Raw genomic sequence first — 15,706 nt, 5'->3', positions numbered from 1 at the left:
CTCCCTTAATGAGGGTATATTTGAACCACACAAAAATCCAGTTCAAAGAGAAGATTCCTCCTATATATAGTATAGATTAATTTCAAATTGATACAATTTTAAAATTTTGGGTTTGATTTTAAATAACATAATTATAAAATATAATTTATAATCATATTAAATATTAAGGTTTAATTTAAAATTATCAAACTAAATTTAAAATAAAAAATATTAAATATCTACTACTATCCTCTTATATTTTTGTTAACTTACTTATACCTTTGAGAATTCACAGTTTTATTCTTATATATTTAAATCTTTTAGAATCTTCTAAAAAAAAAAAAACTTTTAGAATCTTACCATTTTGTTCTCTTTAAATGGTAAAAACTCTGTACACATGCTAATAATTAAAAAAAAAAACCATAATTATCAAATTTTAGAAATTTTTGTAGGGAAATAAATTTATATTTAGAATTGATGTATAGATAAAACCAAAAAAGAAAACAGTATGGATAATGCATAAGCCATAAGGCACCCAAAAATATACTAAAATAATGTAGGCAAGAGATTTGAAAGGAAACAAGGTGGGAAGACAACAACAACGAAACACAAATAGGAACTCCAATTGTGGAATCGTCATTTTATCTTTTGCTATTTTACTTCGTTTTCACAACTCATATCAACACTGGCAACTCTCTCTGAGCCTTCAACATCACAACCATAAATAAATATCAAAACCCAATAAAAAAAACAAAAAAAATCACAAAATTGAATCAAATTGACAAGAAAGACTTATTGAATAAAACTCATAGATAGATAGCTGTGATTGGATTAGTTCTCAATTTTTGATTGCTAATTGTAAAATGGAGGATAGCTAGGGTTTTAGATTTTAGTTTCAGGTTATTCGAAACGTTTTTTTTTTTTGTTTTTTTGAAGTTTATTTTTGGTAAATGGATATGACGAGTCGAAACGGAGGCGAAGGTGAGTCTTCATCGGATGTTGGAATACCTACCGGGTTGAATCGGATCAAGACTCGGCGAGTTTCTTCGAAGGATCAACAGCCGAGTTCGAGACCGGACGAGTCGGTTGAGTCTCCGAGTTTTTGGGTTTCGAGGTCTCCGTTGAGGCAGAAGCTGAAGACTATGGCTCAGGGAGGACGTGGAACGCCTACTGGTCCTTCCAGAAAAGGTAGGTTTGCGTTTTCTTGTTCCAAAGGTTTAATTTTGGTTTTGTTTTCGTTAAGCTCTGTTTGGCTGCTCAGAAAATTTTTGGAATAGAAAGAGAAAAATAAACTGTTTTGTTATATATATATATATATATGTATGTATGTATGTATGTATGTAAGTATATGCACCAAAAGCCTTGCAGCTTAACTGGCACCTCTTGCGGAGACTTACAGGTTCAAATTTCCCCTACTCTGTTGTATCTATCGAATTTATCAATATATGTATGTGTGCTGTATTTCATGTGTTTAATAAAGTATTGGCGAAACTCTTTTTTTGGGAGGAGATTTCATTATTTCTTTGAAACTGGTTTTGTAGATTATGGAGGATGTAAAAAAAGAAGAAGCAAAAACTAAGAATTAGTTTAGAAGATTGGTGTGTGTGTGTGTTTTTAATCCTGTCTAGTTGCCAGTGGTGTCATATATGTGGTTCTTTAAGTTGTCGTATTCGGTTTTTTTTCAAAATTTTAATGGCCTATTGTATGGCAACATAATTTGGATTGCTTAAATTTGATTGTAAAGGATACTGAGATGATTTTAGGTAAGGTGTCTTGATTAATTACTAAAGCTGACATTTTAAAGGGGTCCTTTAGCAAAAACTTGTTTAACATCAAGGCTAGATAAAGTGAATAATGATACCGTTGTCTGCCAAGGTCTGTCATGTGAAGTTTTTGTTACTGATGTGTATGGGGTCATCTACTGAACTTATCTTCATTCAAAGATGGACCTTCAAACTGGTGTTATCTCCTAGTGATAGTCAAGAGTCTTGTAGCTCAATTGGCATCTCTTGGTTTTTCCAGTGGAGACGTTCAAGGTTCAAATCTGCCATGCCCTATTGTTGTACCTGTTGAATTGTCAAAAAAAAGAAAAAGGTGTTAGCTCCTAGAGATAGCTGAAGGCCAAGCAATTTGTAATGCTTTTTCATTTGTTGTTTTAAGTTCATAGAGTGCAGAATTTGTCACAGAAATTCTATTTCCCTTCCCCCTCCTCTTCTTCCCTCCCTTACCCTCTACTCTCCTCTCCATCCAAACTTCCAAACATAGTGTTAGAATTCGTATGATTTAAAGCCCAAGCAATGCTTAATGATTAGGACTATTCTCTTTGGCATATTGAACCTGGTACTGCTGATTTGAAGCCAGCTCTGTTTAGCTATTTCTACTGGGATTGTTAAGAAAATTCCTTGAGTTTTATATGGAGTTGGGACTACTTGATAAGATTTTTGGGTGGTTTAGACCCTCCTCTTTTTGCCTGAGTTGGTACAAAGAGTGGTCTCCAGAAGAGCTTCTGTATTGGGTGACGGGAAAAGTTGAAGTTCTTGATTTGTTATTCGTTTATAATGCGTCTTTTCTAGTAAAAGATTATACTTTGTGTAATAGCAGTCTTAAAATATGTAGTTTTCCTTCTTCCTCATTTTAAATACAGCATTCCTGGTTACTTAAAGAAACATAACAAAATAATATTTAATTACTTTCTTGCCTTAGCTTTCCACAAAGGAAAGAAGATAGCTCTTTGGTTCAAGTCATATCTTTCCAAGGATTCAACTCAACCTTTCAATAATGGTCCTCCAAACATTGAGGTAGGATTCTTCTGATATTTTGTGTATAAGTTACTTCTATTTATGTAGGATTTGCATATGATGATTTCTTATGCTTTGTTCTTTTCTAGATTTACTGAAAATAAGTCATGCTACTTATCTGACAGGGCTCCAACTCAAAAGTCAAGACGCCAGACGAGGAGATTCCTACACAAACTAAAGCACACAATGAAGGAAACCATTTAGATGTAAAATATTCTTCATGGGAGAGTGCAAGCCATAGTAAAGTGTCAATGGGTTTAAAAAGTTTTTCACATGAAATAGGACCAAAAGTTGGCATTCAACCTGCCCAGCCTCGGGCCCACAGCTACAGTGATTTGGAGGTATTACTCATAGTTTGAGAATAATACCCATTGCCTTTGTTTGATATTTTTGGTTAGCACCGTTAGATTGTGACAAGTGCACTTAAGAGTAAGTTATTTGATAAACAAACTTTTTTTGCACTTTTTAAATTGTTTGATGAATATTATATGTTCACATAATATGAATTGGCTTTTGTATTATCATATGTCATACAAAAGTACAATCAACAGTTGTCAATTATGTTGGAAAAAAAAGAGTGCAAATCTACTACAAAATTGCTTCTGGATAAGGCTTCACTGGGGTGTTTTTCATTGTTCTTGAGATGTTTGATAAGCTTACATGTTTGCCTATGAACTTGATTCTTGGATTCAAAATTCACTTGTCAATATCACGATGACATAGACTTATTTATGTTGGAATAAAATAACTTATCGAAAAAAAATTATGCTGGAATAAAATAATTAACTATCATAAGAAGCATTCAAGCAAGTCAGAGAAATATAAGACAATACCTGCACATGTAAACATCATCAAATGGTTTTACATTCATGTTGAATTTTGTTATTTTATAATGGTGAGATTATATTATTGGTCCTAAATCCTAACGTCCCTTATTCCAATACATTCTTGTTAGTCCTCTTTCCATGGCATGCAATTATACAAGCTAATGACTTTGGCATATTTTAAGTTTTAACTAATGTCTTGTAGAGATATCATCACTTCTAGGCTCTGGCAGTAGCTGACTCTACCAATATGCCATAAATAAAAAGAACCATTTTTGGTTTGTGTTGTAAGAGAACAATTTCTTAGGATAAGTTAATTTTAGATAAGAAGGAAACAAAATTATTGGTCCCTGCTGGACTTTGTTATTTATGACTGATTAACATCTTTTTTCTTTTTTCCTTTATGAGATATTCAGGAACTTTTGGGTTCCTTGCATTCAAGATTTGATGCTGCAAAAGAAGTGGTAAATGTGGAACTGGCTAGTTTGGCAGGGGATGTTATGGATTTTGTTGAGAAGATTGACTCATCCCCAGAGGAACAGACAATGGCAGATGATCTTCTTATTCTTGCTAAAATGTGTACTGAAATGGCTTCTTCTGAGTTTCGTGTCAAATGTGAAACAATTGTTCAAGAATTGACTGAGAAAAGGCATCAGTGTCAAACAGGAATGCTAAAGTGGTCATTCACACGGATGCTCTTCATATTAACACGTTGCACTAGACTGTTGCAGTTCCAGAAAGATAGGGAACCAATAGACGCGAAATCCCTTAAAAAACTAAAGAAATGTTTAGAAAGTGTTCCCGCTGTTGAAACAAGCTGGGTACCCAATCCACGGGTTACTGATTCTGGTTCAGATTATGCTTTGAATCAGAAGCATGACGTCAAACATGAATTGCAGCGAGAAAATAAGCTATCTTCTGTCCCAGAGGCAAGTTATTCCAGTCCTATAGAGCCAGATGATGAGAATGACAGAATTTTGAGAAAGGATTCTGTGGTCTTGGAACAAAGATTTCCAATTCAAAATTCCCAAACTAATTTACTTTCACTAGTGCGACAGTTTCATCAATTTGATGGCATTGGAAAGTCAGCAAATAATTCCATTTCCGGTTCATTTCATGAGCAAGAACAAAGTACTGATGGATCTGATTCAGTTATCTGTCGGATATGTGAGGAAATTGTTCCTACTTGTCATCTGGAATCACATTCTTACATATGTGCATATGCTGAAAAGTGTGAGTTAAGTTATCTAGATCTAGATGAACGTCTTATAAAACTGGGGGAGATATTGGAACAGATTATAGAGTCGCGCAATACAAGTTTTCATGCATCTTATGGAAGCCCTGAAAACTCAAGAACACAAACTACAAATTTGGCAATCGCATCTGAAGGTTGCTCTCCCAAGATTAGTGAGTGGCGAAATAAAGGTGTTGAAGGCATGTTTGAGGATATACATGAGATGGACACAGCCTGCATAGATGATTCTCATCCTGTACCTATGAACTTGAAGGGTCACTTGGGTGTAAAGCTTGGCAACCATGGCGCATCCTCTTCAACTGGGAGCATGACATCAGTATCATCCACTAATACCCCTAGAGCTGGTCATTTTGACTCCTGGTGGTTGGAGCATAACAATCCTTCCGAGCTTGAGGATGTGCAACAGGTCTGTCATTTTTGTATTGGATTTTTTTCTTCTTCGTAGAGGTCATGTCAACCTTGAGTGTAATTAAGTTTAATTATCAAGAGTCACTCAGATCTTTGTCAATAATATTTTTAATTGCATGGAATGCCACACTCAACTGTCAATGCAACATGTGATCCACTTCTTTGATAGTTTAGTTGTCATTATGATAAGCAACAACAAAAATGGAATTTTTTTTTCTGGACACATCCATTTTATTTGTGAGAATCAATTTTATTTGGCATTGGGAAGTACTTTGGTGCCTTTTGCCAGTAGCTTTTTTGATGCTGCTAAAAAACGTTTCTGAGCTTTGTAATTCGAAGATAATTTGATACCACTTGATCACTATGACAATTTAGTTGTCACCAGTAAATCTTGGAATATTATCACTGCATTTGTCAGCCCAATTATTTTCATTGGAATTAGAAGCTAATGTTAATCAACAACTTAAAAAGCTCCTTCATGTGATTTTGACCTGAGAAATATTTTAAAATTTTAGTTAAAATTAAGAGGAATTTCACCTAATAATTATAGGTTGTCTCAAATTGATGGAATGGTTACAGAGTATTTAAAATATTAACGATGGATAAATCTCCAAATTCTACTAAGATATCTCAAACTATCCCATTGATAGAATGGGAATCTCCACAAAGTTTGAAGGTCCTTTGAGAGAATGTAGAAACCTACCCATTTTAAAAGGTAAAACTCAGAAATTTAATTAAGAAATATTTTACATTAAAATCTCATCTAATATTTGATACAAAAAACACTAATCACAAAAAATATTCATGAACTAGTTTGTGCACCCTTTGTCCTGTTTTTCTATGTAGGATTCTTGTCAGCTTGTTTTAATTATTTATTTATAATTCCTGTTTGACTTTGCTATCAAGTCAGTGCAATCTGGGAATGACCAAATTACTAGGACTACTACAATCTTAGTTGTGAAGACAGGATTAAAAAGTCATTTTTTGAGTGGCAAAGGAAGAAATAAAGGACTTCTGTTATTCAACTATAAATAAATAAGGACCTGTCATTGTTTAATGGGTGTTGTGGAACAATTTTTGTCCATTGGAAAAGCATAGGGATTCTGTTAAATTAATTAATGCAGACATTTTATTTTGGGGGATGTAGGGGGAATTGGGATAGTAGAAATAAACATGGCTGTGGTTTTCCTATAAAGCTGTTGGCTATTTTGTTGTTTTAAGATCCTGTTCTCATTCAGAAAGGTTTCTGTTCCCCAAGGGTCAAGTTCTTTGCAGCCCACATGATATTATAACAATGATCCTTATTGTCAATCTCATTTCTTGAGTAAACCATACAAGATAACCTGCCCCTTGAGCATGAACTGCTCACAATCTTTTGTACAATAAGCGAACAAGAGTGTTATCTTTTCGGGTCACAAGTTACTGTTGACCCTTGCCATACTGGAGCTGACTGCTTTTGTATATTTGTTGGCGTAATCTGATTTGTCTATTTTAGATTGACTCCCATCAATAATTCGGGTCCTGCTTTGTTTACTTCTTTGAGCTTGCAGCTCATTCAGATTTCTTCTAAACTAGGCCATCCAAGCTGCCTACTCTATGTAATACGTGGTATTTGATTACCAAACTCTGCTTTCCTTCTAGCTTGGGACTCTACTTTCAAGCTTTTCATTTTTTGTCTATTTTTGGCTGGCAAGCATTCGCCATCTTTCTTATAGATTCATTGCTCCTGTTATTAAATATATCCATCCATCACCTTATAGCTATTGTTGTAATGCCTTTATGCAATTTCTCATGCCTGCCCATGTTTCTTGCCAGATGATTGACCTTGCAGACATAGCGCGCTGTGTGTCTGAAACAGATCTTTCAAAAGAAGGGTCCCATGAATTTTTGCTTGCCTGTATGCAAGACTTGCAGGATGTTTTACTGGATAGCAAGCTTAAAGCTCTTGTAATAGATACCTTTGGAGGCCGGATAGAGAAACTTTTGCGGTAATTTTAGTATTAGGAAAAATATCTTATGATATTAGATTTAAATAATTAAACTCATTTCATTGGGTTATTCCTGTCACATTCAACTACATTTGCAGGGAAAAATATCTACTTGCTTGTGAATTAATGGATACTAGGAGCCCAAAGAGTGATAGCAAGAATAAGGAAACCTCTAGATCTTTGTTGGATAATGCATCTCAAAGTAGTGCAGTATCAACTCCTTCAAATTCCCTGCACAAAGAGCGGACAAGCATTGATGACTTTGAGATTATCAAACCAATTAGCAGGGGTGCATTTGGTAGAGTCTTTCTTGCACGTAAGCGGACAACAGGAGATTTTTTTGCAATAAAGGTACTCATTTATCAAGCAAATGGTAAATATTCTACATTTAATGTCTTGCTAAGAAAAACAGACTAATACCATATGAATATTCCTTGTTATATATGTATTTGGATTCACTTCTGTAAGCAAAAGTAGAGCTACTAGGTGGAAAAAAGAAATAAAAGATGCCAGGTCATTCGGAAGACTGATAGCTACAGCTGTAAGACTAAGGAGTAGCTCCTCTTTTGAATGAAATCAAGTAGCTCCTCTTTTGAATTAAATTATTTTTACTTGCCAAAGAAAAAAAAAATAGAGGAGGAAGGCTTAAAAGAACATGGTCAAGGTTGTGAGTTACAACAGAATGGCCCATTATATAACAAATTAATGGATCTCAACATAGCTCTATGCAGAAGATAAATATTGTGTCTCACTTACAATGTGAGCCTCATGCTTGCTTATAGCCAAGTCTTAGACCGTAGTTGCTTAAGATTGTTGATTTATGGGAATTTTTGTTGTCATATAACACTATCTAGGGCCATATCTTTGGTGAAATTATGGTTTTCTATCTTTCCCCACCTTTATCAAAATCTCTTGTCATTGCATGTGACCATGATTAACACATTTTCATATATGATCAGAGCATCCTGGCTTTTATGAGGTCACTGGCATCTATATTCTTGTGATACATTTCCAAGAATCTTAATGTCACTCAACATTCTTTCGTAAAACCCCCTCACCCCAAAGAAAAACAGTTTATTCTCTGTGGTCTTTGTTTTTGCAGTGATATGTTTTCCTAAGGAATGTACTAGCATTTTTTCCACCCTTTTTTCCTTTTCCCAGCCATTTAATGAGTAATTATTGTTTTTGGCACCATAATGGTTATCTTGGTCCAGATTCTTGATATTGTGCAACATTTTGCTTATGCAGGTGCTGAAGAAGTTGGATATGATACGAAAAAATGATGTTGATCGTATATTAGCCGAGCGTAACATACTAATAACTGTCCGAAACCCTTTTGTGGTAATATCCAATTTTTGGTTTCTTTGAATCATGAGAGCTGCTACTGTTGAATAGTTTAATATGTACTTTATGATTCATTTGAAATGAATATGTGATCTTGTACTGCAGGTTCGATTTTTTTATTCATTCACCTGTAGAGATAACCTTTACTTGGTCATGGAATATCTCAATGGGGGTGATCTTTACTCTCTGCTGAAGAAAGTTGGTTGCCTTGACGAAGATGTAGCTCGGATATATATTGCAGAACTGGTCTGTTTAAAATCATATGTATTTCTTTTCTTTTCTTCTTTTTTTTGGGGGGGGGGGGGTTGCGAGGTTCTGGGGTGTATGTATTTCTTTTTTAGTTCTTTCTCGATCTTTTCATAATATGTTTTATCATATTGCAGGTTCTTGCTTTGGAGTACCTCCATTCTCTCGGAATTGTACATCGTGATTTGAAACCTGACAACATATTGATTGCACAGGATGGGCACATTAAGGTCTGGTGTATGCATTTGATGATTAATCTGTTTCCTTGTGTAGAAAATAGTAAAAGAAAAGTCTGGAACATGGCAACCAATTGATGCTGCATTTGATATTGACTTACTCAAAGTGCATTCTTTTGTCAATACATTTAATATCTAAAATTTTCAAGCATTAAATAAAAGAATTGATTTTGTGCAGTTTTGTATTTTAACCCCTTACTTATACTTGTTGACGTCCTTTTATAATTGTACGAGATCAAATGAGCTAATTTGTTGGCAACAGAACCTTTTGAAATTAGAACTCATTAGCTATAAGACCTTTGAGAGCAATTATTTAGACCTTCCTGGCTCTATTTCATTATGCATCACATTAGATGTCCTTGTATATGCCTCTGCAGATTTGATTTTATATCTGCTTCAGCATTTGATGAATGACAATAATATGCTAATCGTTGCTTATATTACCAGCTTACAGATTTTGGGCTATCCAAGATTGGCCTTATAAATAGCACAATGGATTTATCAGGACCTCAGACAGATGGAACTACTCCAGATGCCCATAACCCACATGCTCGACAGACAGATGATAGACGACAGCACTCTGCTGTTGGGACACCTGACTACTTGGCCCCAGAAATCCTTCTCGGAACTGAGCATGGTTTGAATTCTTCTTTGAGTTTAGGTTTATTTTAAACATACTGGGAAGTTAAAATGACCCAATCTTTCATGCAGGTTATGCTGCTGATTGGTGGTCAGTGGGAATCATTTTATTTGAATTGATTACTGGAATTCCACCTTTCACTGCTGAACGTCCAGAGGTATTCTTTATATTCAAATTTACTCTATTTTTCAACCCTAGTGCTTCTTTAGAAATTAAAGCTCCTTTGAGATCCATATATTGGAAAAGCATTATCTACGTAGTCTCTTGTTCTGTAGAACATTTTTCCCCATTAAGCAATATATGTAGCTAGTAAGATTCAATCCAATGAGCTTTATCGCAGATGGCTCCTCCTCATTCTTAGGGGAGGAAGATGGGCTCATGGATCCAGGGCCCACAGCTTGTGCGTTTAAATTTCCAAAAAAAAAAAAATCTAAATTTGATGTATATGATTGAATGAAAACTTCACCTTCATTTAGAAATGTGCTATATGTTATTATGTCTTGTCCAGTGCCTATGCCATTAGTCTATACTTTTCTTGTCAGACATGTTATCATTATCTTGCGGGCATGGTGCCAGGAAATGCTGTAGATATCCATGCATTATTGGTTACCAATGTTGTGTATTTTCCAGTGACAACTTTTTGAATAGTTTTTCCCTTTTTTTTGGGGATCATGTACAACTTAATGCAGAATAGGAATAATTATATTAAGAAATTTTCATAAATGTAGGTGGTGCAAGCAAGATTTAGCTAAAATGCCAAATTTTAATTTTAGATGATGATATCTTTCATACACTTTCGCCTACTCATAGCAACTTGATAAACTATTGATTGTCTCAAAAGTTTAAACTGTTAGGAAATGGTGAATTCAATCTAACACTCCCAGTCACATATTTGATGCTGCCATGGAAGATTGATTTACTATTACTTTTCGAATTTGTCTATTCAAGAATTATTTTATGGGGTCCACGTGTGAAGTCCAGATGAAGTAAAAGTCATGTAGTTTTAAGGTTTGGGGTTGAAAAACCAAGTGAAAGACTAACATGTACTCAAAGAAAAGAAAACCTAAAATATTGCTAGAAAATTAGTCTTTTATTAGGTTTTTAATTTACTAGTCAAACTAGGAGTCCTAATATTACTAGGGAGTTCCAATACTACCAGTACAAGGAGTATGTGTGTGTATATATTTGTGCTCAATGTATTCAAAGGAGATTGGGGTTTATCAAATAAATTATAGAGTGTTTTGAGCATTGAGGCACGTTTGCTTTTGCGTGTTCTTTTCTTCTTTTCTCTTCCCTCTTTCTTCTTTTTCTTTTTCTTTTTTGTGGTACTGTTCTTACAGCCCCTAAACCTCTTTTTCTTCTTCCTTACAACCCCAAATCAAGCCCCTTCCCCACATATTTTCTTCTACCAAATAGCCATCAAATAACTCATCTGAATATCTGATCCCTAACACAATTCTTCAACAACTAAATCTTATTTCCACAATCCTCCTTAACTTTAACCCACCACAACCACACATAGATAAATTTTCTATTTGTTCTATTATGTCACTGTGGAGGTCCAACACTTGGGACTTTTAACTTTTTAATTGGGTCCAACACTATGATGTGAGTTTACAATCGTAAACACATTGTACTTTTGTTATCAATAAAACTCTTATTACCTATAAAAAAAAAAAGAGGTAGGGTGGACAACTCTCAACAATATTCTGTTAGGAAATGGTAAATTTAATTGCTTAACCAATATTCTAACACAAGTCTCAACAAGAAAAATATAAAATAACCACCAGGGTTCCACCCTTCAAAGCTGGAATGGGTTGGTGAATGCATGCATCATCTTTAGATTCCTCACCAATTTTCTTTTTTTATTGTATTAGATGAATTAGGTGGAAGGTTCTAACTTTATCATTGGAATTACTCTTCTAATGTGAATGTTGCATAGCTGCATGTACACATTTAGCTCCCATCATACATTTTTATTGTAGTTGTTGTGTGTTTCTGCACCTTAATTCCTTAAATTTAGTACAATAGTGAGCTTATATAGACTACTAGGAATATCCTAGCCCTAATTGATTTGTACCAAAGCCCAATTATTGAATTACGAAAATAACCTTAACTCTAGGGAATTAAATAAAATATTGATAACCTAATTAGTTAATAAGACCTAAAATAAAATCCAATGGACCAATAGTAAAAATAAAATTGCCTTCTAAAATTAAATAAAACCAAATTAAAATAAATCCATCTTTGTGCTCCTTACATCATTATATATTTCTTTTGTGAGCTGATTTCTCATCAGCACATTTGTTTAAGTAAAATTCTCCATCTGAGATCTTAAATGTTTAACACTTACACTTTTTTTCATGGGTGTGCAGATAATTTTTGACAATATTCTTAACAGAAAAATCCCCTGGCCTTCTGTTCCTAGCGACATGTCCTATGAGGCCCAAGACTTAATTAATAGGTTGGCTATGCTTTGTGCCTTTAATGTGTTGATATTGGCTTGTAATTGCTTGTCTTATCAATTTTGTGTGTGTGTGCGTGTGTTTAGGTCTTGCTTTATTCATTCACTGTATGTTGTGAGCGCAAACAGATAGTATGAATGTCTGAAACAGAAAAGTTCTTTAAAAAAATATTTATAAAAAAAAAAACCTTAAAAATTACCGAATAAGCAAAAAAGAAGGTATGATTTTCTGCCTACAGCAAACATTCAGATTTTGTACTTTTCTGCAAATATAGTATTATATTCAATATGTCTAACTTGAATTTGGAGGTTACTAACAGATTTGTTTGAGATTGATAACATCTCTTCTTCTAATGAAATTCTAACACTATGCATACAGTCATGTCTTCCTACATATAGTTTTTACATTGGGTAATTTACTTACTGTTCCCTTTATTTCCTAAGTTTATGGTGTAGCTACCTGTGTTTGCGAAAAATCAGATTATTGTCATTTTATTCACATTGCTTCATACCCACAAATTGGATCAGTTAGACAACTTGATCTACTATTTTGGTGTGTATTTAGACTATACTTAACCATTCACAGAGGTGAAACACTCATTTTAGTTCATGTCCGTTTGTGTAGTCAAATAATTATTCAACTTCAATCCTATTCTTCTTTAGGTTTCTTATGCATGATCCAGAGGAGCGGTCAGGAGCAAATGGATCAGCAGAGGTTGTATTCCAATTTCTGGACTCCGATCATTGACCAAGCAAGAAGATTTTTTTATTTATTTATAGTAAAAAAAAGTGCAATACGCGTAGTCTCTGCACTATGAAGACTTGAACAAGAACTAATATTAATTTATCATAGATTTGCCATTTTGACTGTGTTGACTTATTCTTACAGGTAAAAGCACATCCTTTTTTCAGAGGAGTTAGTTGGGACAGCCTAGAATTGCAAAAGGTAGAAATGCTGCTCCTCTTGGTGTTTCTGAGATATGTTCCTTATATTCAAATTTCTTTGTTTGATAAAACTATATGGCAAAATGTGTTCTGTTTTTTTTTTGTTGAGAAACGTGTTCTGTGTTATATGCTGCTTGTATTGGGCTTTATTAAGTTACAATATCTTAGCACAACTGTTTGGGGTTGATAACATGATCTTTGGTGCTCAAAAAATTCTTGAATGGCACATTCTTGAATAATTAATAAATTTTTTGGAGAAGTGGCTAAAGTAAGCCAAGCACTTCAATAAAGAAGTGGAGAAAAATGGAAACACAGATGAAAGTTTATTTTTCTTTTATGATTATTATATATTGGTTTGCTTTGTGAGACTAATGTGGAAAAGACAACTTTTCATACAACCATGCATAGGTCTTTTTGTGCTAGGTTGAGCCCTTACGAAAACATGGTTCACAATTATTTCTTTCTTCTTTTATGTGCATGCTTTTGTTTATGTATGTGTTATATATATAAAGAATTGGAGTATTCTGATGCATATTTCTTATAACAAAGATTTCAGAAATATTGACATTGTCACTACTTAAACTTTATTTTAGGCTGCCTTTGTGCCACAGCCAGACAGTGGAGATGACACGAGCTATTTTATATCACGGTTTAATCAAATGTCTAGTGGAATGCCAGATGATCAGAACTGTAGCAATTCAGATTCTGACACTCAGGAATCCTACTCAAATTCTGGAGTTGAGGTGGACGTTCTCTTATTCATCTCTCAACTTTCCTGTTTATGCTTCCAATTAATATTACATGCATTATGATTTCATTAATACTTCATATTTGAGAATTTTACTGGAATAGTTACTCAAAACAGCTACTCTTGCATTTAAATATTGTGTACAATATACAAGATACTAAACACCTACAACAGACTTTAGCTTCTTTTTTTTTTTTTTTGGGAGCCATTGGACGCTGGTGTTGACCTTACAAATCTTTGTGTCATTAGATTCCTTGAAGGAATATTGATGTGGAATATGAAGCACTTTGTTAATATTTGTTTTCTTCAGCTAAGTTATATTACTGTTGATGACTGCTTTGTAATGGATGCAAGTTTTTCTTTTTTTAAAGTGATTGGTAAGTTACAAATGCACACAATGGGTTTTGAACCCACAACCTCACTCTCTACGTAGCACTTGCAAGGGGAGGAAGTACCAATTGAGCTAGAGCTCATTGGCTCATCCACTACAGGGCTCCCCTGAACAATAATTTCTCTCTAAACTTACTATAGGGTGATTCTCAAAAAAAAAACAAGTTACTATAGGGAAAATTGTTCTTTGTAGATTGATTAGAATGTCCCATGGGAATGAAGGTGAACTGTATTTTAGCTTATTTTCTCTATTATTTTGAGTTCAGAAGTTCTTTTTGAAATCATTTAATGTCTTCTGAAATCTTATTGTACATGTATTTTTTTTCCTACTCAGATGGATGAATGTGGTGACCTAGCAGAGTTTGATGACTCGCCATTAAGTCTCTCATTAATAAATTTCTCTTTCAAGGTATGCCAACTCAGCTCCTTAGAATGAAACAATGTAGCCATATTTTATATATTTAGTGTTGCACCAGCAGCTTCTTTTCTTAGTATTTCTAGTGAACTTAGAATTATTACCTGTAAAAGGCTCCCTTATTAAAGTGGGTGTCCAAGGTTGTCACTTGCACCATTTCCCAAATTGATGATTTTGAAGAGTGAAAAATATTCTTGTATTTGCATGTGGCTGACGGCTATAGTCTGTTACAACTTACCAATTCAGGTCCGTTAGCACTGCAATGCCACTTCACCCCCCCCCCCCCCCCCCTCTCTTTCTGCCGTCTCACGGGAAAAGGAGAAATAAACCACCACCTTAATGTTGCCCTCAATATGGTGTTGCGTGTAGGCAATGTATGTGCACTGTACCTAGTGAAACACGATAGTATATTTTCCATGAGGTTTTTGAGACATCCCTCATATATTACTTGGTGGAAGTTTTTGTCAAAGATTCATGAACCATGTATGTCAAACAAATTAAATATGATTCCAACGTGTTTTACTTAATGGAAATTCTCTTTGCAGAATTTGTCACAGTTGGCAGCTATTAACCATGATGTGCTCTTACAAACTGGGAAGGATCTGTCAAAGTGCTCTCCATCCAGAGGTCCTGGTTCATAGTTTATGGTTTGATCTAACACCAAATGCTTTGTACAGCTAACCCTGTATATAATAATTTTAGGATAGGAAGAAAAAGGTATACACGCAAAAAAAAAAAGGAAGAAAAAAGAGAAGAAAAGAAAATCATAAGAAATTAAACAAAAAGAATAATATCAGCAATAGCAATGACATCTAGTGGCACGTATTGCTCCTTCTAGAGTTCTCTGTCATGGAAAGAAAATGAGAACTGATTTGTTTTTCTTTTTCTTTTTCTCTTTCAATTTTTAATTACTGTAAGATTCAGGATGGAAGGAGTTGCCATTTGAGCTAGAGGCCTAGAGCTCCTTGTCATGACTTATTGTTTTTAATTTAAAATTAAGAGGGAAAAGGTTTTTTTTTTTTATTA

General features: G+C 34.3%; 1 protein-coding gene across 1 annotated transcript; it reads left to right on the top strand.

The window, feature by feature from the left end:
- Positions 1 to 535: 535 nt before the first annotated feature.
- Positions 536 to 15,706, top strand: LOC142620970 (putative serine/threonine protein kinase IRE4). Its single transcript, XM_075794294.1, has 17 exons — positions 536 to 1,167; positions 2,683 to 2,777; positions 2,903 to 3,118; positions 4,018 to 5,262; positions 7,080 to 7,252; positions 7,351 to 7,603; positions 8,501 to 8,593; positions 8,702 to 8,842; positions 8,980 to 9,072; positions 9,526 to 9,715; positions 9,790 to 9,875; positions 12,094 to 12,182; positions 12,846 to 12,897; positions 13,072 to 13,128; positions 13,721 to 13,870; positions 14,600 to 14,674; positions 15,226 to 15,706. The coding sequence occupies exons 1-17, from the start codon at positions 930 to 932 to the stop codon at positions 15,319 to 15,321; spliced, it is 3,342 nt and encodes a 1,113-aa protein (XP_075650409.1). The 5' UTR covers positions 536 to 929; the 3' UTR covers positions 15,322 to 15,706.

The sequence above is a fragment of the Castanea sativa genome, chromosome 1 (genome assembly GCF_040712315.1).
Source record: "Castanea sativa cultivar Marrone di Chiusa Pesio chromosome 1, ASM4071231v1".
In the NCBI taxonomy this organism is placed as follows: domain Eukaryota; kingdom Viridiplantae; phylum Streptophyta; class Magnoliopsida; order Fagales; family Fagaceae; genus Castanea; species Castanea sativa.
Note: the sequence above shows the minus strand (reverse complement) of the source record. Positions and strands in the feature narration are given on the sequence as shown.